This window comes from Oryctolagus cuniculus, chromosome 5 (genome assembly GCF_964237555.1).
Source record: "Oryctolagus cuniculus chromosome 5, mOryCun1.1, whole genome shotgun sequence".
Classification (NCBI taxonomy): Eukaryota; Metazoa; Chordata; class Mammalia; order Lagomorpha; family Leporidae; genus Oryctolagus; species Oryctolagus cuniculus.
In genome coordinates this window covers 46,765,457-46,789,612 of record NC_091436.1, presented here as the reverse complement: position 1 = coordinate 46,789,612, position 24,156 = coordinate 46,765,457, and the positions used below count along the sequence as shown (strand labels likewise).

Here is a 24,156-nt window from a genome sequence, read left to right as displayed (position 1 = left end):
AACTTGGAAAACATTCAGTCTACTTAGATATCATGCCCTGGAAACACGAACAACATTGCTGAAAAAGCTTTTACTAATAATACTAGATATGTGACTCACGGCTTTAATCAGTCATATTAGTGAAAGATAAGAACACAAAGGTAATTACCCAGGAAAGATGGGTCAAAGGAACTCTTTATAAATAAATTGGACCACTATGAATTTAACTGGAGACCAGTAGTGGAATTTTTTCCTCTCTTTTTTATTATTAGTTGTATTTTGTGAATTTTATATAAACAAAAACCATGCCAACCTGGATAAAAAGGCACAGACACAGAAGGAATAATTATTCAAAGGATAGAGCTATGAATTAAAAATCTGAGATTCTGATATCTACTTCAGTAGTGAGAAAAAGGCTGAGACACTAGTGAGCTAAAGTTGGGCCAATACTCCACCAGGCACAGAGGGCAGAGTATTGACCAGAAACATTATCTGTGGGCCTTGAAATTTGCTAGATTTCAGACTTTCTTGGGGCCCATGACTCTTTTAATTTTTCCTTCTAATGTATCTCTTTCGGAATGGCAATATCTTTCCTATTCCTATCACATCATTTGATTTGGATGTAGATAGCTCATTTATTGTTTCACAGGTTCACAGATGTAAAGTATCTATGCTGCATGAAAAGTCATACCCCCAGACTCATCCATAACTAATGCAGATGACTTAGGTGGGATTTATGATTTTTTTCCATGATGACATTTAATTTTAGTATATGTGATACCGAAGCAAACACAGGTGATGACATTTACAAGAAATTTTGGAATTAGGTTTGGCATGTGAGTAGTTAACTCTTATAGAAATAACAGAATGTGAAGGATATACATTTTGGGGTGACAAGACAATAGACTGGCATGGATTTATTTACAATTCTTCAAAAGACACACTAGCATCTTCATCTCCAGTAGTTCAGAATGTGAGCTTCTTTGGCAATAGGATCACTGTGCATGTATTTAGTTAAGCAGTGGTCACAGGGGAGTAGGTTGAGTCCTTAACCCAATATGACTTCTGTGCTTATGAAAAGAGGAGAAAAATACAGAAATAGCGACATAAAGGGAGAAGATATGCAAAGGTGATACAGGTGGAGGTTGAAGTAATGCACATACAAGCCCAGGCACATCAAGAATTTCTGGGAAACACCAAAAGCCATAAAAGACATGGAATTATTCTTCCCTGCAGACTTCAAGCTACATTCTGCAACTGACACCTTGATTTTGGACTTGTAGGCTCCTCCTACTATGGGAGAAAACATTTATAATGCACTAAGCCACCCAGTTTTTGGTATTTTATTACAGCAGCCCTTCAAAAGTAATACAATTAGAAAATCTAACTAAAATTTTAGTTGTTTTGAGAATATTATTTTGTGTTCTTTTGTATAAGATTCTGTTACCTCTTGCAGTCCTTAGAAAAGTTTATTTGACTCAGAATCTCAAAAATCAGAAAGATAATAGAATGTGCCCTAAAATAATCAGGAAAAATGTGTTTTTTATGAGTCAATTTATTTAGTCAATATATATATTTTTCAGATATTTCATCTATATAAATATGTGTTTTTCTAGGAATAGGCAACATAGGTAAATAATGCATAGTGTTTTAAAGTAAGCCAAGGATAACATAGTGTTTCAAAGTAGGTCAAGAGTATATTCAGATAATATTTGCAAGAGGACATAAAATTTGTAAAGAAATATTATACTATTCCATTTATTCGATGCATACATGCATATGTAGATAAAATATACATACCCGGTTTCTCTTCTTTTTTGATTTGTGGCTCTAAAAATATAAAATAACATTGGTAACAATGATTACAGAAAGACAAGAGTATTTCCTGGATTCATGCATATCTATTTTATGTATGTTATTATTTATAATATGTCAAATTATGTTTTATGATTGTGGTAAAGTAAGATAATAAATAATTATCTACCATTATCAAACAGAATGAAATTTATTTTCAGAATAAAATAAAAACGTGAGGTAATATTTTCATTGACAAGGCAAGGAAAGCAATTAGATTATACTACCATGGATAAAGAATCGAGGACAATATCAGCATCAACGATTTCAAAAAATACAATTAAGTTAAACTGCACATTATCTAAGACAAACATTTAAGCTTGAATTTAGGAAAAATATTCCAAACAAATCAGAAGATAAGTAAAAATATGCAGTTTAAAGTTTGTTTTATTAATTTATTTGGCATGCATATTACATACGTGGAGGTTTAGGTTTGACTTCTTTGCCTAGAGAAAAGTGAAATATTGTTAAATGAAATATTGTTAAAGAGTGAGTCATACAATGCTAATTGAATTGACATTATTAACATCTTATATTTGGAAATCAGAATAAAGAAATACAAAACCAGATTATTCTTTACTGAAATTCCATAACACTTTTAAGTTTACAGATATAGATACAGATGCAGATATAGACATAGATATGGATATGGACAAGTAACTATTTTATGTCATTTATTAGTAGGCATTTGAAGCATTAGTTAAGAAACTGCCTGAAATGCCTAAATTCCATATCAGACTGGCTAGGTTCAGAAGTGGTCCCTGCTTGACTTCCAGTTCAGCTTCCTGCTATTGCACAGCCTGGGAAGAAGCCAGTAATGGCTCAAGGAGCAGAGTTTCTGCCTCCCACATGGGAAACCAGGTTGAATTCCTGGTTGTTCTGGGCATTTCTGGAGTAAAGCAATGCATAAAAGATTCTCTCTCTCTCTCGCTCTCCCCCACCCCCTTCTCTGTCACTATGACTTTAAGTAAATACATGTAAAAAAGGAGATACTCCATTGAAATAATTTTAAATAATAAAACTGTTAGCTTAATTTTATTGCTCCTTTAATAACATTATTTTTCTAACAATCTCTTGCATGTAATGTTAACCTTTTTTTCTTAATACTCATTTTGATAACTTACTTTTAACTCTTCATTACTCAAAAATGAACAATTCAAGACTATTGTTTTCATGTCCATTAAAATTAGCAATGTATTATCTGTCTCAGTATAATATATTAAAATGATAGCTGATGCACTTAGAGTTCTTGATGACTGGGAACACGTGTTCATTGTACACATGGAAGGATAAAATAATTTTGATTCTATACAGTGATCTATGGAGGAACAACTATGTTTCTTCTCTGAAATCTAATATATTTATCAAAATAATCTCTGAGAAATGATCACAAAACATATAAAAACACAACATGCCAATTGTGTGCAAATGTGAGTATATTGTGCTCTTGAAGAAAAGACACCAAATTACATGTCTACATCCCATTCTGGAGTGCCTGTGTTAGAATTCTTCTGCTTATGATTCCAGCTTCCTGAAATGCAGCATTTTTGTTCTTATACTCAGTTATAAAACCAGGTTGGAATTAACATGAGACTATTTCTAAAAATCCATGTCAAATGGAATTAAAAGGTAAATTTGAGTAAAACAAAATTAAAAAATGTGCATATGTTTTTCACAGCACACATTTTCCATGAATGTTTGAAAACTTCTTGTGTATGAAATTTCGAAGATTCAAAATCTATAAAGATGGCCTTATTTTCAAACAGGCTCTTTGCAGACAAAATCAAGCTAAGGTAGAAAATGAGGGAGGCCTAGTCCAATATAGAAGAGGAATGGGACACAGAGATGAGAAAAAACACATGGAGAATGCCATGTAGAAGCAAAGTCAGAGATTAGAATGTTGCCTCATCAATCCAAGGAACACCAAAGGTTGCCATAATACCCAAATCTAAGAGGAAGACTTGGAACAGATTCTCGCCTAGAGTCTTCAGACAGCATGGTCCCACCAACATTGTGATTTTTAGACTTACAACTTCCATAACTGCAAAAGAATGTGTTTCTGATGTTTTAACCTGCCCAATTTGTGGTGCTTATCACAGCCACAGGAAACTGACACGCTATGACAGCACTTTAATCAATCTACCAGTTCCTTGCATCACAATTTCTTTTTTTTTTTTTTTTTTTTTTGACAGGCAGAGTGGACAGTGAGAGAGAGACAGAGAGAAAGGTCTTCCTTTTGCCATTGGTGCACCCTCCAATGGCCGCCGCGGCCGACGCACTGCCGGCGCACCGCACTGATCCGAAGGCAGGAGCCAGGTGCTTCTCCTGGTCTCCCATGGGGTGCAGGGCCCAAGCACTTGGGCCAGCCTCCACTGCACTCCCTGGCCACAGCAGAGAGCTGGCCTGGAAGGGGAGCAACCGGGACAGAATCCGGCGCCCCGACCAGGACTAGAACCCGGTGTGCCAGCGCCGCTAGGTGGAGGATTAGCCTATTGAGCCGCGGTGCCGGCCCTGCATCACAATTTCTAAGATCATACCAACTGGTCATGAAGACAAAGACTATCTCCCATCACTTTTCTTTCATCTCTGTAGACAGAGGTTATCTAAAAAGCACATCCTGCCATTTCACATATCACATCTCTTTCTTAAGCATATCCTCCATTGTTAACTCCAGTTATCGCTACCTGCTCTATTAAGGAGTCCATCAGCCTCTTCTCACTATTAACCATTTTGAAAAGCCAGACTGATGTATTCTAATAACCAAATTATGTTTCTTTTGCTTCTGTACTGATATATATGTTGATCTATCTGTCTAGAACATCCTTTTTTTTTCATTAAATTGTGTTTAATACTCAACCATCACACACACACACACACACACACAAGCACAAAGCTGTTTTAAGCTGTTTTAAGTATCTTTCTTTCAACTGTTCAGTCTGAGTTAACTGTACCTTTCATATTCCAATAGTATTCTTAAATTACCTTTATTTTAGTGCTAATTATTATCTCAAATATCCTATTAACTTTCATATAACCAAGAACAGGAATTGTTTCAAAAATTAGCATGATTCCTGGCATGTTGGAATTATCAACAAATAAACATTGAATAAATTAAAAAAGAATCTATCATGCAAAGTTTTCTGAGATAAGGCCATAAGATCCTTGCTGCTGATAGGTCAGAGATTTTTCTAAGGAGAATCCATTGTTCTGCTCCAATTCATGGGTGAGTTAATAACTGAGGCCTCAAATACACACACACACACACACACACACATATATATGTATTAGAAATGTCATATATACATATATATTACAATAATACTTTAAAATTAAAACAAGCGGGGGGCTGGCGCAATGGCCCAGTAGGTTAATCCTCTGTTTGCGGCACCGGCATCCCATAAGGGCTCCAGTTCTAGCCCGGGCTGCTCCTCTTCCAACCCAGCTCTCTGCTGTGGCCTGGGAAAGCAGTAGTCCTTAGGCCCCTGCACCCACATGGGAGACCAGGAAGAAGAACCTAGCTCCTTGCTTTGGATTGGCACAGCTTGGCCATTGCGGCCATTTGGGGAATGAACCAATGGATGGAAGACCTATCTTTCTTTCTGTCTCTCCCTCTCACTGTTTGTAACTCTCTCTCTCAAATAAATAGATCTTTTAAAATCTTTAAAAAAAAAGTGTAAGTAAATACAACAGATGTTCTGTCCAAAAATAAACAGATATTCTAACCTTGAGTGGCAATCTTGCTGAAAATCTCTTTCAGATGAGCCTGTTACTTTTAAATTATTGAGTTGGTTACAGAAAGACCAGTTTACAATAATCCTATTAAATGCTGAATGCCGAATTGTACTTGGAATAATAAATTTTAAATCATTCCTACAACAATTAGCTACCAGTTCTAATTACCTCTCATATTCAATTCTAGTTCATTACATTGGAACTATGCCATCTTAATTAGAAACATACATTTTTCTGTTTCCTACAATGAGACCAAGTATGCATCACTTAATTGATACTCAAAGAATAGCAATTAACTAATTTACAGGGAAAAATAAAAACAAAGAAAAAGAATGATAAGCATCCACATTTTATACCACGAGCCATTTTGTTTACTGATGTACATAATAAATTAATTGAGATGATAATAAATTACTTGGTATAGTAATCAATTATTATACAGTCTGCTATTAATCACCTACATTATGACTTTCAAAGTAATATTAATCTTCAAATTTTGTGTGTCTATAAATAGTCAGAGATCTATATTGCAGTTAGGTCTATGTGGTTTGGCTTATTAACCATTATATTACTAAAATTGTTAAAATGAGTAATGCCAATAAAGACTTTTTAATAATCTGCTTCATACAAAATGTCTTTTTAGATTATTAACTGTTTAATAAACAGTGAATAATTTATTTTAATAATATTTCTGATTCACATATCCATATATAATGCATATGTAGATAAAATATACATACCTGGTTTCTCTTCTTTTTTGATTTGTGGCTCTAAAAATATAAAATAACATTGATAACAATGATTATTTTAATGATATTTCTGATTCACATATCCATATATAATTTTAACATTAAAATATTTGTTAAATTACTCAATTCATTGTTTTAAAGATTTATTTATTTATTGAAAGTCAGAGTTACACATAGAGAGGATATGCAGAGAGAGAGAGAGAGAGAGAGAGGTCCTCCATCCAATGGTTCACTCCCCAATTGGCCGCAATGGCCGGAGCTGCACTGATCCGATGCCAGGAGCCAGGAGCTTCTTCTGGGTCACCCATGCGTGTGCAGGGGCCCAAGGATTTGGAACATCTTGTACTGCTTTCCCAGGCCATAGCAGAGAGCTGGATCAGAAGTGGAGCAGCCGCGTCTTGAATCCGTGCCCATATAGGATGCTGGCACTTCAGGCCAGGGCGTTAACTCACTGCACCACAGCACTGGCCCCAAATTACTCTTAATTCATTTATGAAATAATTTTGTGTGCTATAATCTCAAGCTTTTTAATCATGTCTATAATATGACTGATATATATGTGTATATATATATATATATCAAAAACCATTAAAGCCTACTCATTATGGTATTGCTTAGAATTTGAGTTTTAAAAGTGAGAAAAGTAAAATTTCCAATTACATGTATAAATTGTTCTTCTATGACTTTACTCACCAATGTCATCATTTGGTTAATTACATCACAGAAATGGCCTCATTACTGATTTAATGAGCAAATCAACTCCCTGTACCCCTAAGAATTACCATAATTTATTTTTGTGAAGATAATTTAGATGATTATTATCCAATTTAAATTTTCCAAAATCCATAATTGTAACATTATTTCAGGCATATAATACATATGAATACATTCATTGGAGAATTTGTATTAGATAATATAACAGAAATATCATCAAACAGGCCCAGTAGGACCTTACAATGTTTTTTTATTTAAAACCTTGCAAATTTACAACACATAATGAATTAATTTTAATGGAAGGATCCTATAAGTGATCTGAAATAGCTTTCTTGTTTTTCAAACTAAAAATTGAAGTTCATAAACCATACAGAGTGTCTGTGTGTGTATGTGTGCACACATGCATTCACTATGTGGGCCTGTGTTTTCCCATTCAGAAATCCATGGCAGTCTAAGTCTCATTTCAGTGGTCTTCAAAGGTCTCCTGGTCACAGAAATGCAGGTTCTTGCTTTGGAGGTGGAAATATGCAATTTAACAGCTTTTTCAGGTGAGTAACATTATGTGTCCAAACTATTGCTCTAGAAGGATAGAAATCAACATTCAATATGATACAAATCAGATAAGGTTAGGATTTTTTTAGTGATTTTTTTATAATCAATGGATAAAACCTGTAGAAAGAGGAGAACCAAGAGGTCCTAATAATGAAATCTTGCCTATAAAATCTAAATATCCCTTAGTTCATTTAAATTACAGTTTAATGATCTTACTCATTCAGTTGAAAAATGTATTGAACCAGTGTAGATTCTGTGGTAACCTCACAGGAAACACACATATAGAAATATGGATGATTACAGTGCCTGTGTATGTCTGCCTGTACATGCTCTGAGCCTTCATATTTCCTAAGGTCCATGTTTAGGCAGCACTAGTAAGGACAAGTCGGAGGAAAAATCCATAAAGTAGTGGCTCCAGAACAGCATCACCTGGGTTCTTACCATATAAATATAACTTTCCAGGTGTTCTTAATACATGCTGAAGTTTGAAAACCACAGTATGGTAGCAATGTTTGCAATTATTGCTAGCATGTGTTTAACATAAAGACATAGTTATGTTGCAACATTCCAAAGCCCAGAGAATTTTACGTAGCATATTTTAGCAAATAGGCTTAATTACAGGGAAAAAGCTTTCAATGTACATAGACTAAAAAAAATAAAGTTAAAAGCAGCCTACTTGTGTTGATTATGTTCAGTCTGAATGATAGTAACATTCTATTGACATTTGTGATTGAGATCTGTAAAGGATGTGATATAAAATCAGATTCATATAATCCAAGAGTTATTTATTTTATGAGGGAAAGCAAACTGTAATTTTGATACATTGGTATTCTTATGGAAATAGGAATTGGCTGAAAGTGAAATATAAAAGGTACATTGACATATATATATATACATATATATAAATAATAAAACCATTACTATATGTGATATAATATATGTAATATAAAACATTGGGGCCAGCATGTGGCCTAGTAGGTAGAGCTGCTGCTGCTTCACTTCTGATCCAGATCCCTGCTGGATGCCTGGGAAAAGCAAAGGAAGATGGCACGAGTGTTTGGGCCCCTGCCACACACTTGGGAGACCTTAATGAAGCTCCTGGATCCTGGTTTTGGACTGGCTCAGCCCTGAATGTTGTTGCCACGTGGGGGATGAACCAATAGATGGAAAATCTCTCTCAGTGTCTCTCCTTCTCTCTGTGTAACTCTGACCTTTGAATAAGTAAATAAGTAAATCTTTACAAAAACATTTAATTATGGCTATTTTAGCTTTTTAAATTATATTTTATATTTTCTCTATTTTCCATGTTAATTTCTTTGTAATAAAATAACATATAAATGTACTATTTCCCATTTGTAGCTCTGTTTTTTCATAAACTTTTAAAATAAAAAAGATCTGGGGCTTGGGGCTGGGGTTGTGGCACAGTGGGTTAAAGCCACATGCAATGCCAGCATCCCATCTGGGAGCACATTCAAGGCTGCACTGTTTCATTTGCACTTGCACTTGCTCATGTGCCTGGGAAAGCAGCAGAGCATTCCCCAAATGATTGGGCCCTGAACCCACGTGGGAGATCAAGAAGATCCTGGATCCTGACTTTGGCCTGGCCCAGATCCGGTCTTTGTGGCCATTTGGGGACTAAACCAGCAGATGGAAGATTCTCTCTCACTCTTGCTCTCTGTGTCTCCTTCTCTCCCTGCAATTCTGCCTTTCAAATAAATAAACCTTTGAAAACATAAATAAAAATAAAGCCAAAAATGGAAATGGATTTTTATTTGATATCATATGCAATATCAACTGAAAATGAATGAAAGGTTTAAATATAAAAACAAAAACCAAAAATTTACTAAAAGTGAACATGGAGGACATGGATGATATCAGTCTGGGTAATGATTTCTTAGATAGAACTTCAAAAGATCAAGCCATAAAAGCAAAAATATAGAAACGGGATTTCATCAAGCTAAAAAGCTTATAAACTTAAAAAAGAAAAAAAAGCTAACAGAGTGAGGATACGATCTATGGGTTTGGAGATAATATTTGTAAACCATATATCTGCTAAATGGCTATTATCCAAAATAAATAAGGAACTCAGAAATTCAACAGCAAGAAAACAAATAAACTGATTAAAAAGTGAGCAATGGAGCTTAACAGATATTTCTCAAAGAAGAGTTGTGAATGATCACTAGATACATTTTTAAATACTCAAAATCTATGATCATCTCAGAAATGCAAATCAACACTACAATGAGACATCATGTTACACCTATTATAACTATTAAAAGAAAAACAACTGATAACAAGTGTTGTTGAGAATGTGAAGAAAAGAGAACCCTTATGCATTTTTGATGAGTTTGTAAAATAGTATCTTTATTTTAGAAAATAATATGGTGGTTCCTCAAGAAATAAATTACCAAAGGATCCAATATGTCAAAAATCTATCTGCATTACCAATTTCATTTCTGCAGTATTCACAATAGTCAAGATGTAGAAACAGACTTTGTCAATTAACAGATATATTGAATAAAAAAGATGGTCTAGAGAACACGTCCAAACTCACTGTTGGAGGTCAGTATTTTTCTTAGTTCTAAGACCAAACAAGGGTAAAACAACGAAAAACAGAGAATTTCAGAGCAATCTGTCTGAAGAATAAAGGTGCAAGAAGTCCTTATCAGATTACTAGCAAACAAATCCAATGACATATCAAAAAGATCATCCATTCTAATCAAAAGGGATTTATCCTAAGGATGCAGGAATGTTTCAACATGCACAAATCAGTAAACATGATATATCACAACAAACCTATAATGGATAAAAAGGTACTATTATCTCAATACATACAGAAAAAAGTATGTAGTAAATGACAATATTCTTTCAAGATAAAAACAATTTGAAAAATTGGGTTATAGAAGGAACTTATGTCAATACACTGATGGATATATTAAATGAGTACAAAGAGAACATCATATTGAATGGAGAACCAGAAAAGATATCCAATTCCACCACTTTCATTAAATATAATTCTTTTAGTTGTAGCCACATCATGTAGGCAAGCAAAAGAAATAAAAGACATACACATCTAAAAGAAGGAAATGAAGTTATTTCTGTTTTCTGATAACATGATTCTCTATATGGCAGAAACAAAAGACTCCAGTAAGAGACTATCAGAACTAAGAAGAAAATTCAGCAAATCTGCATGACAAAAAATCAACAAAATTCAGTAGCATTATTATACATCAGCTGCTCTTGCTGAGAAAGAACTTATAAGAGCAACACAATTCACAATAACCACAAAATAACCTTGAGATAAATTTAATCAAGGATGTAAAATCTACAATATGAATTACAAAACACTAATGAAAGAAATAGAAGACGACACCATAAATGAGAAAAATAAAACCTTCCATTTTCAGTGATTGAAAGAAGTATTATTATAAAAAGTCCAAAATACCCAAAGCAATGTATAAATTCTATTCAATTTCAATCAAAATTACAATCTTCAAAGACATAGTAAAGGAAATCCTAAAATTCACATAGAAACATAAAGTACCCTAAATAGCTAAAAAAAAAAAAAATGTTGTGCAACAAAACAATGCCAGAGGCATCACAAACTTGAAGATATACTACAGGACTATTTAAACCAAAACAGCATGATACTGGTATAAAAATAAACACATGGATCAATGGAACAAATAGAAACTCCAAGAATAAATCCACACATCTTTAACCAACTTATCTTTGACAAATATGCTCAAAATGCAGGATAGTCTCTTCAATAAATTGCATGGGGAAACAGATTTCCACACTTAGGTGAAACAAAACCTCCACCTTTCAACCTATAAAAAAGTTAACTCAAAATGGATCAAGACTCTAAATACAAGACTTGAAGCTATAAAACTACAAGAGGAAAACCTGGGGGAATCAGTCTAAGACACTGGTATAGTAAATAAGTTTTTGGACAACTCCCAAAAGGCACAGACAATGAGAACAGAAACAGACAAATAGGATTATATCAACTCTTCAGCTTCCGAAAGCAAAGGAAACAATTAACAAAGTGAAAAGACGGTTGACAGAATGGAAGAAAATATTTACAAACTATGCATTAGATAAATGTGTTCAGAATATGTAAGTGGCTCAAAAAATTTAACAACAAAACAAAAAATCCAGCTTAAAAAAAAAAAGGTCAAAGGATGTGAATAGGTTACTTTTAAAAGAAGAAATACAAATGGCCAAAGATACATGGAAAATTACTCAAGATCACTCGCCACCACAGAAATGCACAATGAGGTATCATCTCACTCCAGTTAGAATGGCTACTATCCAAAAGCTAAAAATTAACAAACACAGTTTTGTTCTGCATTTCCATAATGGCTAGTGATTGAGCATTTTTTCATATATTTGTTGGTGATTTTGATATCTTTAGAGAATTGTCTGTTGAAGTCCTTTGCCCACTTCTTAATTGAAGGTAGTTGTATTTTTGCTGTTCAGTTTTTTGAATTGCTGATATATTCTGGATATTAATCCTTTGTCAGATAAGTAGCTTGCAAATACTTTCCGCATACTGCAGACGTCTCCATTGATTATTTCCTTTGATATCCAGAAGTTTCTGAATTTGATTAAACCAAATTTTCTAGTTTTGCTTTTGCTACCTGTACTTTGAGGATCTTAACCAAGAAGTCATTTCCTACACCAGTGTCTTGCAGTGTTTCCCCTACATTTTCTTCCAGTAACTTAATAGTGTCAAGTCTTAAATTTAAGTCTTTTACATTGAGTTGATTTTTGTATATGGTAAAAGGTAGAGACCTAATTTTGTTCTACATTTATACATCCAGCTTTGCCAGCACCATTTATTGAAGAGATTATCTTTTCTCCAATGTATGATCTGAGCACTGTGTCAAAATCACTTGGCTGTATGTACACGCAAGCCATGATGAAGTATCACCTCCCTCCTGTCAGAATGGCTATTATCCAAAAGAGATAGAGCAACAAATGCTGGCAAGGCTGTAGAGAAATGGGAACTCTTAATACACTGTTGATGGGAATGTAAATTAGTGCAGCCACTGTGGAAAACTATGTAGAATTAGTGAAATAATTGATTTTTAAACTCATCACCATACACAAAAAAATAATTATGTGAGGTGATTAATGTATTAATTAGTTGATTGGATTTTTCTACCGTGTATACATTTATCAAAACATTGCATTGTGCCTCATGCACAATTACTTCTCAGTTACATATAAATAAACATAAAAAGGAAAAAAAAAAAAAGGATGCATGGATGGCAAATAAAAGCAAAAAAGCCACATTAATTTAAACCTAAAGAGTACATCAATAAATAGGGAAACACAGGCAGATAAAAATCAAGCTGAAATGTTGCAGCACTAATTCCTCTTAGGTTTATTGCTTTTTTAGAAAGTGTGTTTACTCAGTTCCTGATAGATTTTCTGCTGTGGGAGCATGTTTAAGTTTCAGGGCATATTAACAAGCTTGTTTTAATACCATTGAGTCTATTCCAGATACGTCTGTGTCCACAACTCTTTAGCACAGAGCAGAAGCCGGCTCTGCTGTAAATACACGTCTTAGCTAGGATCATCTAACAAGCACTTCACCATTTAAATCGACATGAAGATTAATACCAAAATTCTGAATCCTCTGTACTGAATGAATAAGCCATTTGAAGGAGGCAAGAAGCATCAGAAGATTTTTACCACATGCTTCAATCGGATTAAAATTTGTATTACGTTTTACTAGAAGTCATTATTGTTCAGCTACATGGCTTATAAGGTTCTGTAAGCTTTTAATTATCAAGGTAAAGATGGAATAAGTAAATACAAATTATAAATATATAAAACACAATATTAAACTATAAAATAAAATGCCATGTGATCTGTATATGAATTTGACTAAACAAATATTTATTTTTTCCTATTGGGATATTTTCATGTAGAAGCAGTTTCATTTAAAAAATACACTATAACTGTTTCCTAGTTTAAACAACAATATTTATCTAATTTTAATAACTTACTTTTGTAGATTTAAGGGGAAATTATATGAGGGAGATTATTACTTATTTGTTGTTGGAAATCAGGAATAAAAGAATAATTATTGCCTTGAGATTTTCCCTTTTGTCTTCTAAAATCCATTTGTTGAGCAAGAATTGGCTCCAATCATTGGGACTAAATATCTGGAGGCTATTTTTAATTCTTTTTAAAACAGATAGAAATGTAATTCATAGATTAAAGGTAAAATTGTTATTAATGTATCCTTTGTTTTTTGAAAAAAGGAAGTCTTGGAAGTGTAAGATAGTGTTTGAAAAATTCTTTAAGATCTACTATATTGAGGTTTGTGGCTGATGTGACTTTTTCATCCTCACTAGCCATAAATTGATTAAGGGTGGTGCTATTTTCTAGGCATCCATTATTTTGTTAAATTTCTTGATGCTAGACCACAATAAATTTCTTTGGCAACTTTTCAGTTGTTAACAAAGCATCTTTCTGTTGGTCACTATGTTCTAACAATCCATTTCAGTTCTATTTTTCCTGAACTGTATAGGAAGAGACACTTTGGGTCTTGTCCATTAATGTTCAACTGGGATTTAAAGTGATGTTCACAAAACTGACTCCAGATGTTTTGTTTGCAGCATGATCAAGCATGATAAATTAAGTTAATACACAACTAATGGAGAAATAGAGATGCTAAATTAGAACCATTACTTTGAAATCTTTTTTAAAGTATACAAATTGGTGTAGCATTGACATCACATTGTAATTATTCAATCACTCATTTAGCACTGAAACAGCCTTCTGTAAATCTTAAGCAATTCGGTTTCCCAAAAATATTTAGGTTATCAAAATTATCTATCAAATAAAATTGAATTCTTCTGGATGATCTTAATTCTAGTCATAGCCATAAAAATTAGATTTGCTATGGCTGGTGCACTGTAGTCAGCGCACTGTGCAGATCCGAAGCCAGGAGCCAGGTGCTTCCTCCTGGTCTCCCATGAGGGTGCAGGGCCCAAGCACTTGGGCCATCCTCCACTGCCTTCCTGGGCCACAGCAGGGAACTGGACTGGAAGAGAGGCAGCCGGGACAGAATCCGGCACCCCAACCTGGATAGTACCCGGGGTGCCAGGGCCGCAGGCAGAGGATTAGCCAAGTGAGCAGTGGCGCCAGCCACAATGTAATAATTTATCATCATTTATTCATTTGTCTTCCCCAAATAAGTTGTGAAACTCAATAGGCATGGATTGCAATTCTCGTCTTTGTGATCTTAGCATTGTACATTGTTTCACACATTGCATATAATAATTGTCTTTAATGAACAAATGATAATAGCATGTGACATGTAGGACTACCCTAGTGAGAAATATATGCACGAAAAACACCCACATTAGCAACTTATAAAAGATGCTGCTAAAATATTAAGGAATATTTTTTAATTATACAGACCTTCCCTGAAATTACATTATTAACAAAAATCCTTCATTTTTATCTACACAGTTGTTTTCAAAACTATGCTATGATAATTTTACTTTGAGATATTTTAAAATGCATAGAATTTTTCATTGATATTGTTTGGGACTATTTCACCTAAGGAAAAGAGAAAATTATGTCACATTTAGATTCAACAATTGGGTAATTTTTTATTGGAACAGAAAATGCCTTGGGGATCATTTTCAATTCATTAGCACTGTTGGGCACAACATTTTTATTTATTAAGATTCACTAAACTCCATCACCTTAAACATGTCTCCTTCATACCTTACTCCGTTAAGTGGTTAATACATGAATGGACATGTCTGATGGTCACCACAAAAACCATTATTTCTGCTCTGTTTTGTATTGTTCATACCCATCTCAGTGACTGAACTTGAGAATATTCTATTCTGAAATCAGGGATGGATGAATAGAAAAGATGAATAGTTCATATTACTTATCTTCCTTTGTATTATACAAAAACAAGTAGATCTATGTCCCTTCCTTAACATGCTTTCTGTTAAAGAGTACTAAATTTGGCAATATATGAAATAAAATGGAAGATTACCCCCATGCTCACCCACAAGAGGTATCAGAAGCCTCTTCTCTGGGAATATGATTTCATTGTTAAATATCAACCCTCATCTAAATCTCTCTCAAGAGTGAAGCACTTCACTGGCTTGAGAACTATTTCCATATAAGAATAACATTGTGCTAATTCTCCAAATTAGAAAACAGAAAAGAGCATTTCAGGTAAGAGCATGATTTTATCAACCAGATCACCTATTGGGGATTGTAAATCATCTAAATTCATGTTTGGTCAGGAGAAAGATAAAAGAGAGATTTAGAATGGATTCAAATAGTTAATGAAACTATCATGTTTTTGAATAACAAAGAATACATAAACTAGGCAACAAGGGAAAGCTTGATTCTTATGCATTTTCTAATGTTGTTTCAGTGCAATTCACCAACAAGAATGGACACAGAAAGCTGTCTAGTTGACGTGACTGCTAAAACACACAAAGATCCAAAATGCTTGCTTTAATTGAGAGGACTCACCATGCGGTTCTTTGATGGCAAGTCATACAACCTTCTATATAGCGATTTGCCTTACCAAACTGAAAGATTGTAAGTCAAATCCCATTACTACAACAATACTGAATCAGTTTTCAGGTTGGTTTGAAATAAAAAAGGAAGATTTTCATCCAAATATTTTAAGGGACAACAAAGATCATTTTTTGATTTCCATAAACTACAAAAGGAAGAAAATAAGTGTGAGGAATCTAAAAGTGGAAAATTGTAACTTTTGGAAGAGTATAAAACACATAAAGCAGTAACAAGATGAACCATCAGACCAGTGGCACATTGTTCACACAATAGAGCTTAGTTATTTTTGATGAAGCTACATTATTCTCCATTTTTTTATTTTTTTAAGTTTTTTTTTGACAGGCAGAGTGGACAGTGAGAGAGAGAGAGAAAGGTCTTCCTTTGCCGTTGGTTCACCCTCCAATGGCCGCCGCGGCCGGCATGCTGTACTGATCCGAAGCCAGGAGCCAGGTTCTTCTCCTGGTCTCCCATGGGGTGCACTGCACTCCTGGGCCATAGCAGAGAGTTGGCCTGGAAGAGGGGCAACTGGGACAGAATCCGGCGCCCCGACCGGGACTAGAACCCGGTGTGCCGGCGCCGCCAGGTGGAGGATTAGCCTATTGAGCCACGGCGCCTGCCCATTTGTTTCTTTTAATAGAAAGGACTTGGATATTTCACTAGGATCTGCATAGAATGCACCTCTCTTAAATTTATTATTATTATTTATTTATTTGTTTATTTTTATTTGACAGGTAGAGTCATAGACAGTGAGAGAGAGAGACAGAAAGGTCTTCCTTCCATTGGTTCACCACCCAAATGGCCGCTATGGCTGGTGCACTGTGCCGATCCGAAGCCAAGAGCCAGGTGCGTAGTCCTGGTCTCCCATGTGGATGCAGGGGCCCAAGCACTTGGACCATTCTCCACTGCCCTCCAGGGCCACAGCAGAGAGCTGTCCTGGAAGAGGAGCAACTGGAACTAGAACCCAGCACCCTTATGGGATGCTGGCACAGCAGGGGGAGGATTAACCAAGTGAGCCACAGTGCTGGCCCCTCCTCTCTTAAATTTGAAACCAGCTGAGAAAACTGCCCTTGTTATAGACTGATTCAGAACCTACTAAGGAAACTGTACTAAATTGACTGAATTGACTACTAAACCAATATATAAATTTAATTAGAAAAAATTTCAAGATTCCAGCACTTGAGTCACATGAAACAATTTTTAAGAAATTTTAAGGCAAATGGCCAACAATAATTATTTTTTTCATATTTTGCAAGGGATACCAAATTTTAATTCTCAAATCTTGTCTAGTGTAGTTATTTGCATAAAATCTTAACTGGCTATTTTTGTGCCAGGTACCTGGCTAAATATTTTTTAATATATTTATTTTAACTTACAATGAGTTTTTAACAGATTCAATGTGATTTGTAGCTATGATTCTAAAAACATAATGATATTCTCTTCAGAAATACCTTAACATTTGTAGAAAACTCAAATAGATCAATTTCTCTATTAACAGATTCAGAAATAGGCTTCCAGGTCCATTTTACCACATAATTGTACTCAGATTTGTTCATTCAAAGACATTCATCTAACTTTTACTATGTGCTGGGGAATTATTCCAGGTATAGGAAGCACATGAAATACACCCACAAAAACCCCTGCTTTGGCAGAATCTCCTATACTGATTTGTTACTAATGTCTACATTGTATCTAAGCTTTACTTTAGGCTTCTGATTCAAAACAGTCCATAACCCAATCTTTCTTTGTTTCTCTCCCTTTTCCTCAATCCATCTCTGTCTTATTCTGTGTTTTTATAGTTCTATGTTTGGCATTAAAATAATATCCAGGATATGCAGGCAAAAGAAAAGAACACTATTTTTTTTAAGAACACTCTTTTTTGGCTGACGCTGCGGCTCAATAGGCTAATCCTCCGCCTGCGGCGCCGGCACACCGGGGCGCCGGATTCTGTCCCGGTTGCCCCTCTTCCAGGCCAGTTCTCTGCTATGGCCCCAGGAGTGCAGTGGAGGATGGCCCAAGTGCTTGGGCCCTGCACCCCATGGGAGACCAGGAGAAGTACCTGGCTCCTGCCTTTGGATCAGCGCGATGCGCTGGCCGCGGCGGCCATTGAGGGTGAAACAACGGCAAAGGAAGACCTTTCTCTCTGTCTCTCTCTCTCTCTCTCTCTCACTGTCCACTCTGCCTGTCTAAAAAAAAAAAAAAAAATAAAGAACACTATCTTTTTTAATCATGAGACATTCCTAATGTTCTCATATACATATGTGATGAAATTCAAACTTAATTATTCTATACGTTTTCATGTATCAATAATTAATATAAACTTCTTACAGAATACACTGTCAAAGTTCAAAAAATAACCTAATAGTGTAAAATATTTCTTCTTTACGCCAATGTTGGTATTACCAATTTAAATGCTTATTATAATTATTGATTAATATTAAGTAATAACATTAATAATAATAATACCTGCTTATACTCTTTAATAGTGCTTAGCTGAACTATTAAAATTACAGTTTTTAAATGAAAATGACGTAATTCAAGTCCTTATAACTAAAAGCCTCTGCCTGCAGTGCCAGTATCCCATATGGGCAACTCCACTTCCAATCCAGCTGTCTGCTATGGCCTGCAAAACAGCAGAAGATGGCCCAAGTCCTTGGGTCTCTGTGCCAATGTGGGAGACCTGGAAGAAGCTCCTGGCTCCTGGCCCAGACTGTCCAGCTCTGGTTGTTGCAGCCATTTGGGGAATGAACCAGCAGATGGAAGAATTTCACTCTTCCTCTGCCTCTGCCTCTCTGTAATTCAGACTTGTTTTTTTTTTTTTTTTTTTGACAGGCAGAGTGGATGAGAGAGAGAGACAGAGAGAAAGGTATAGAGAAAGGTCTTCCTTCGCCGTTGGTTCACCCTCCAATGGCCACCGCGGCCGGCGTGCTGCGGCTGGCGCACTGAGCTGATCCAATGGCAGGAGCCAGGTGCTTCTCCTGGTCTCCCATGGGGTGCAGGGCCCAAGCACTTGGGCCATCCTCCACTGCACTCCCTGGCCACAGCAGAGAACTGGCCTGGAAGAGGGGCAACCGGGACAGAATCCGGCGCCCCGACCGACCGGGACTAGAACCTGGTGTGCCGGTGCCGCAAGGCGGAGTATAAGCCTAGTGAGCCTTGGCGCCGGCCCAGACTTTCAAGTAAATAAATAAATCTTAAAAAAAAAAAAAAGCAAAAACAAAAACAAAAACAAACAGAATTGGGAGTTCAAAATGGACTTCTCCAATTTGCAAGTGTCTGCAGAACATCTCTATGTGGATGCCCAGATTCCCTTTGCAACTTCCACACTTGATTATCTTCTGCAACCTCTCACGCTTGAGACCTGGGAGTTATATATAGCTCATGTCATCAGATCAAGTTTTTCTTGTGAAGCTGCTTGACAACTACAAAAGCAGTTATAACAAAGTACAGACAGAATAATTGTGTTTTTCAAGCATATGCAGTCACATCCCTGAAGCAATATATGACATAACATCATTAGTATTTTCAAAGAGCTTCATGGGTGAATGATTTTTAAAATTTAAAAATAATTCCACAATTAATATTAGTCATGGCTATATTAAGTTTTGAAAGTAAACAGTTAATTAGTTGTATCTGAATTTCTAATGTCTTTACTCTCTGTCCATACCATATTTATATTGCTCTCATTTTTATTTCACAATAATTATGAAAAGATTTTTCATTTAGATCTCTGATTTTAAATTCTTTTATAAGATTTCACTCTGTATGGCAGTGTAAGACTAATGATACCATGTTCTTATCATTCATGTTCTCAAGAATCTAAATTATGCTTTGACCTTCTAAGCCCATCCCAGGATTTCAAGGCTCCTCTTGTATGGCTGAATCCTTCTGCTACAATTTTCTTCAATTTCTCATATGACTGCTGTACTCAACCGGGGCTCTAGGCCACCTTCTAAACACAGAAACCATTTATTGAAGCTCAATGAATTACTAAGCATGGCCTCTTATTTCACGTGATAACATTTTTAGGTAAATCTGATGGCCTTCATTCAGTAAATAAGGAAATCGAGGCACAAAAATATTAAGTAATTTCAGTCACAACTCTAGCTAGTGATGAAGAACCAAATTCATGTCATCATATGATAAAGCTAGCATTGTTTACGCCACACTTCGTAACTCTCAGCTGCTCGTCTGTATTTTTAAAAATCCTGATTTAAATGCTTTATCTCCATGAAGCTTTCATAGATTGCTCTACACTGTAGCAGTGCCTCCTCTCCCTACCTTCTGAGAGATCAACTCAATAATATAAAGGCTGAATAGCCACCATTCAATAGCTCATGTATATTTCCATGAATATGAACCTTGGAAATGGAAATAATACCTTACCAATATTTGTGAATTCTGTATTCCTAAGCATAATCCTGAGCATGTGGTAGTGATATTAGCATTAAAAATGCTTTGATATACAGATGATTGATTATATTTTATAAGATACATCAGTAATGCCAATTCCTATCAACAGACAAATACTCAGATATAAATATTTAATGTAAACTAAGAATAGGAAACTTATAGTGCATATGTTGCTTAACCTAATTTGTGCCAATAATAAAATACAATATTATGCTTACAGGAAGAGCCAACAGAAAGCACCTTCTATTGGATTAGTAAGCTTTCATAGAAACAGGTAGGGTGCCAACAATAATAGGACAGTTTTATGTGCAGTTATTCCTTTGTAGGTATAGTTAATATTTTTTAACTTTTATTTAATGCATATAAATTTCCAAAGTACAGCTTATGGATTACAATGGCTTCCCCCCCATAACGTCCCTCCCACCCGCAACCCTCCCCTTTCCCACTCCCTCTTCCCTTCCATTCACATCAAGATTCATTTTCGATTCTCTTTATATACAGAAGATCAGTTTAGCATACATTAAGTAAGGATTTCAACAGTTTGCTCCCACACAGAAACATAAAGTGAAAAACACTGTTTGAGTACTAGTTATAGCATTAAATCTCAATGTACAGCACACTAAGGACAGAGATCCTACATGAGGAGTAAGTGCACAGTGACTCCTGTTGTTGAATTAACAAATTGACACTCTTGTTTATGGCCTCAGTAATCACCCTAGGCTCTTGTCATGAGGTGCCAAGGCTATGGAAGCCTTTTGAGTTCACCAATTCTGATCATATTTAGACAAGGCCATGGTCAAAGTGGAAGTTCTCTCCTCCCTTCAGAGAAAGGTACCTCCTTCTTTGATGACCCGTTCTTTCCACTGGGATCTCACTCGCAGAGATCTTTCATTCAGGGTTTTTTTGTTTGTTTGTTTGTTTTTCCCAGAGTATCTTGGCTTTCCATGCCTGAAATACTCTCATGGGCTTTTCAGCCAGATCCGCATGCCTTAAGGGCTGATTCTGAGGCCAGAGTGCTGTTTAGGACATGTGCCATTCTAGGAGTCTGCTGTGTATCTCACTTCCCATGTTGGATCGTTCTCTCTGGATAGACCAATGGAACAGAATTGAAACATCAGAAATCAATGCAAACATCTACAGCCAACTCATATTTGATCAAGGATCCAAAACCAATCCCTGGAGTAAGGACAGTCTATTCAATAAATGGTGCTGGGAAAATTGGATTTCCACGTGCAGAATCATGAAGCAAGACCCCTACCTTTCACCTTACACAAAAATTCACTCAACATGGATTAAAGACTTAAATCTACGACCTGACACCATCAAATTATTAGAGAGCATTGGAAAAACCCTGCAAGATATAGGTACCAGCAATGACTTCTTGGAAAACACCCCAGAAGCACAGGCAGTCAAAGCCAAAATTTACATTTGGGATTGCATCAAATTGAGAAGTTTCTGTACTGCAAAAGAAACAGTCAGGAGAGTGAAGAGACAACCGACAGAATGGGAAAATATATTTGCAAACTATGCAACTGATAAACGGTTGATAACCAGAATCTACAAAGAAATCAAGAAACTCCAGAACATCAAAACAAACAACCCACTTAAGAGATGGGCCAAGGACCTCAATAGACATTTTACAAAAGAGGAAATCCAAATGCCAACAGACACATGAAAAAATGTTCAACATCACTAGCATCAGGGAAATGCAAATCAAAACCACAATGAGGTTTCACCTCACCCCAGTTAAAATGGCTCACATTCAGAAATCTACCAACAATAGATGCTGGAGACGATGTGGGGAAAAAGGGACACTAACCCAATGTTGGTGGGAATGCAAACTGGTTAAGCCACTATGGAAGTCAGTCTGGAGATTCCTCAGAAACCTGAAGATAACCCTACCATTCAACCCAGCCATCCCACTCCTTGGAATTTACCCAAAGGAAATGAAATTGGCAAAAAAAAACAAGCTGTCTGCACCTCAATGTTTATTGCAGCTCAATTCACAATAGCCAAGACCTGGAACCAACCCAAATGCCCATCAACAGTAGACTGGATAAAGAAATTATGGGACATGTACTCTATGGAATACTATACAGCAGTCAAAAACAACGAAACCCGGTCATTTGCAACAAGATGGAGGAATTTGGAAAACATCATGCTGAGTGAATTGAGCCAGTCCCAAAGGGACAAATATCATATGTTCTCCCTGATCGGCGACAACTAACTGAGCACCAAAGGGGAAACCTGTTGAAATGAAATGGACACTATGAGAAACAGTGACTTGATCAGCTCTTGTCCTGACGGTTGATGTACAATGTAATACTTTATCCATTTTAGTATTTTTTTTGTTCTAGTACCATTGGTTGAACTTTGTGATGAACACACAATTATTCTTAGGTGTTTAAATTTTAACTGAAAAGTGATCTCTATTAGGAATTTGGAAAATATTATGCTGAGTGAAATAAGCCAATCCCAAAGGGACAAATACCATATGTTCTCCCTGATCGGTGACAACTAACTGAGAACCAAAAAGGAAACCTGTTAAAGTGAAATGAACACTATGAGAAACGGTGACTTGATCAGCCCTCACCCTGACTGTTGATGAGCAACTTGATATGTTATCCCTCTTAATATTTTTTTTGTTTGTTCTACTTAATACTTTCGGTTGAACACTGTAATCAATACACAATTCTTCTTAAGTGCTGAAGCTTAACTGAAAGTGATCACTGTTAAATATAAGAGTGGGAATAAGAGAGGGAAGAGATGTGCAATTCGGGACATGCTCAACATGACTTACCTCAAAAGGTAGAGTTAGAAACATACCAGGGGATTCCAATTCAATCCCATCAAGGTGGCATGTACCAATGCCATCTCACTAGTCCCAGTGATCAATTTCAGTTCACAATTGATCATAATGATAGGACTAAGAACCAAAGGGATCATTTAAACAAGAATAGTGTCGGTATAGTTAATATTTAATGATAATTTTTGATGTAAATACTCAACATGTAATCTATCCCCATTATATATTCTACAGTTTACAATTATTAATTTTCCTATCGATTTCCCAGAGAACAGTCTCATAATTTGTAAAGTCATTTAGAACTTTCGTGTTTAATCATCAAAAATAAGAAGATGGGGGCTGGTGTTGTAGTACAATGGTTTAATCCACTGTTTTCAATAACAGCACCCCATATCTAATGCTATTTGGAGCCCTAGCTACTCTATATCTGATCCAACTTCTTGCTAATGCTCCAGGGAAAGCAGTGGAAGAGGGCCAAAGTACTTGGGCCCTGTCATCCAAGTGGGAGATCCTAATAGATTTCCTGGTTTCTGGCATCAGCCTAACACAGACGTGGCTGCTGTGACCACTTGGGGAGTGAACCAGCAGATGGAATATATTTCTCTCTGTCTCACACACTCTCTCTCTCCTCCTTCCTTTTCTCTCTCTCTGCCTTTTAAATAAATAAAAACAAATGACAATAATTCTGGTTAACATTTAACATACACACAGAAATGTGAATTACCATGACTACTTAAGTGCAGATTAAAATTTGTGTAAATGAATATATGCAAATACTTTAAG

The 24,156-nt window shown here is 35.7% G+C and overlaps 1 protein-coding gene across 1 annotated transcript in view; it reads right to left on the bottom strand.

The window, feature by feature from the left end:
* Nucleotides 1–24,156, bottom strand: part of TRDN (triadin) — a gene marked incomplete at its 5' end in the record, with an annotated part of 426,296 nt that overhangs the window by 55,452 nt on the left and 346,688 nt on the right. Inside the window, 3 exon segments of the mRNA NM_001082743.1 lie at nucleotides 1,780–1,809; nucleotides 2,253–2,279; nucleotides 6,306–6,335. Of these exon segments, the coding sequence (NP_001076212.1) occupies nucleotides 1,780–1,809; nucleotides 2,253–2,279; nucleotides 6,306–6,335 (87 nt within the window).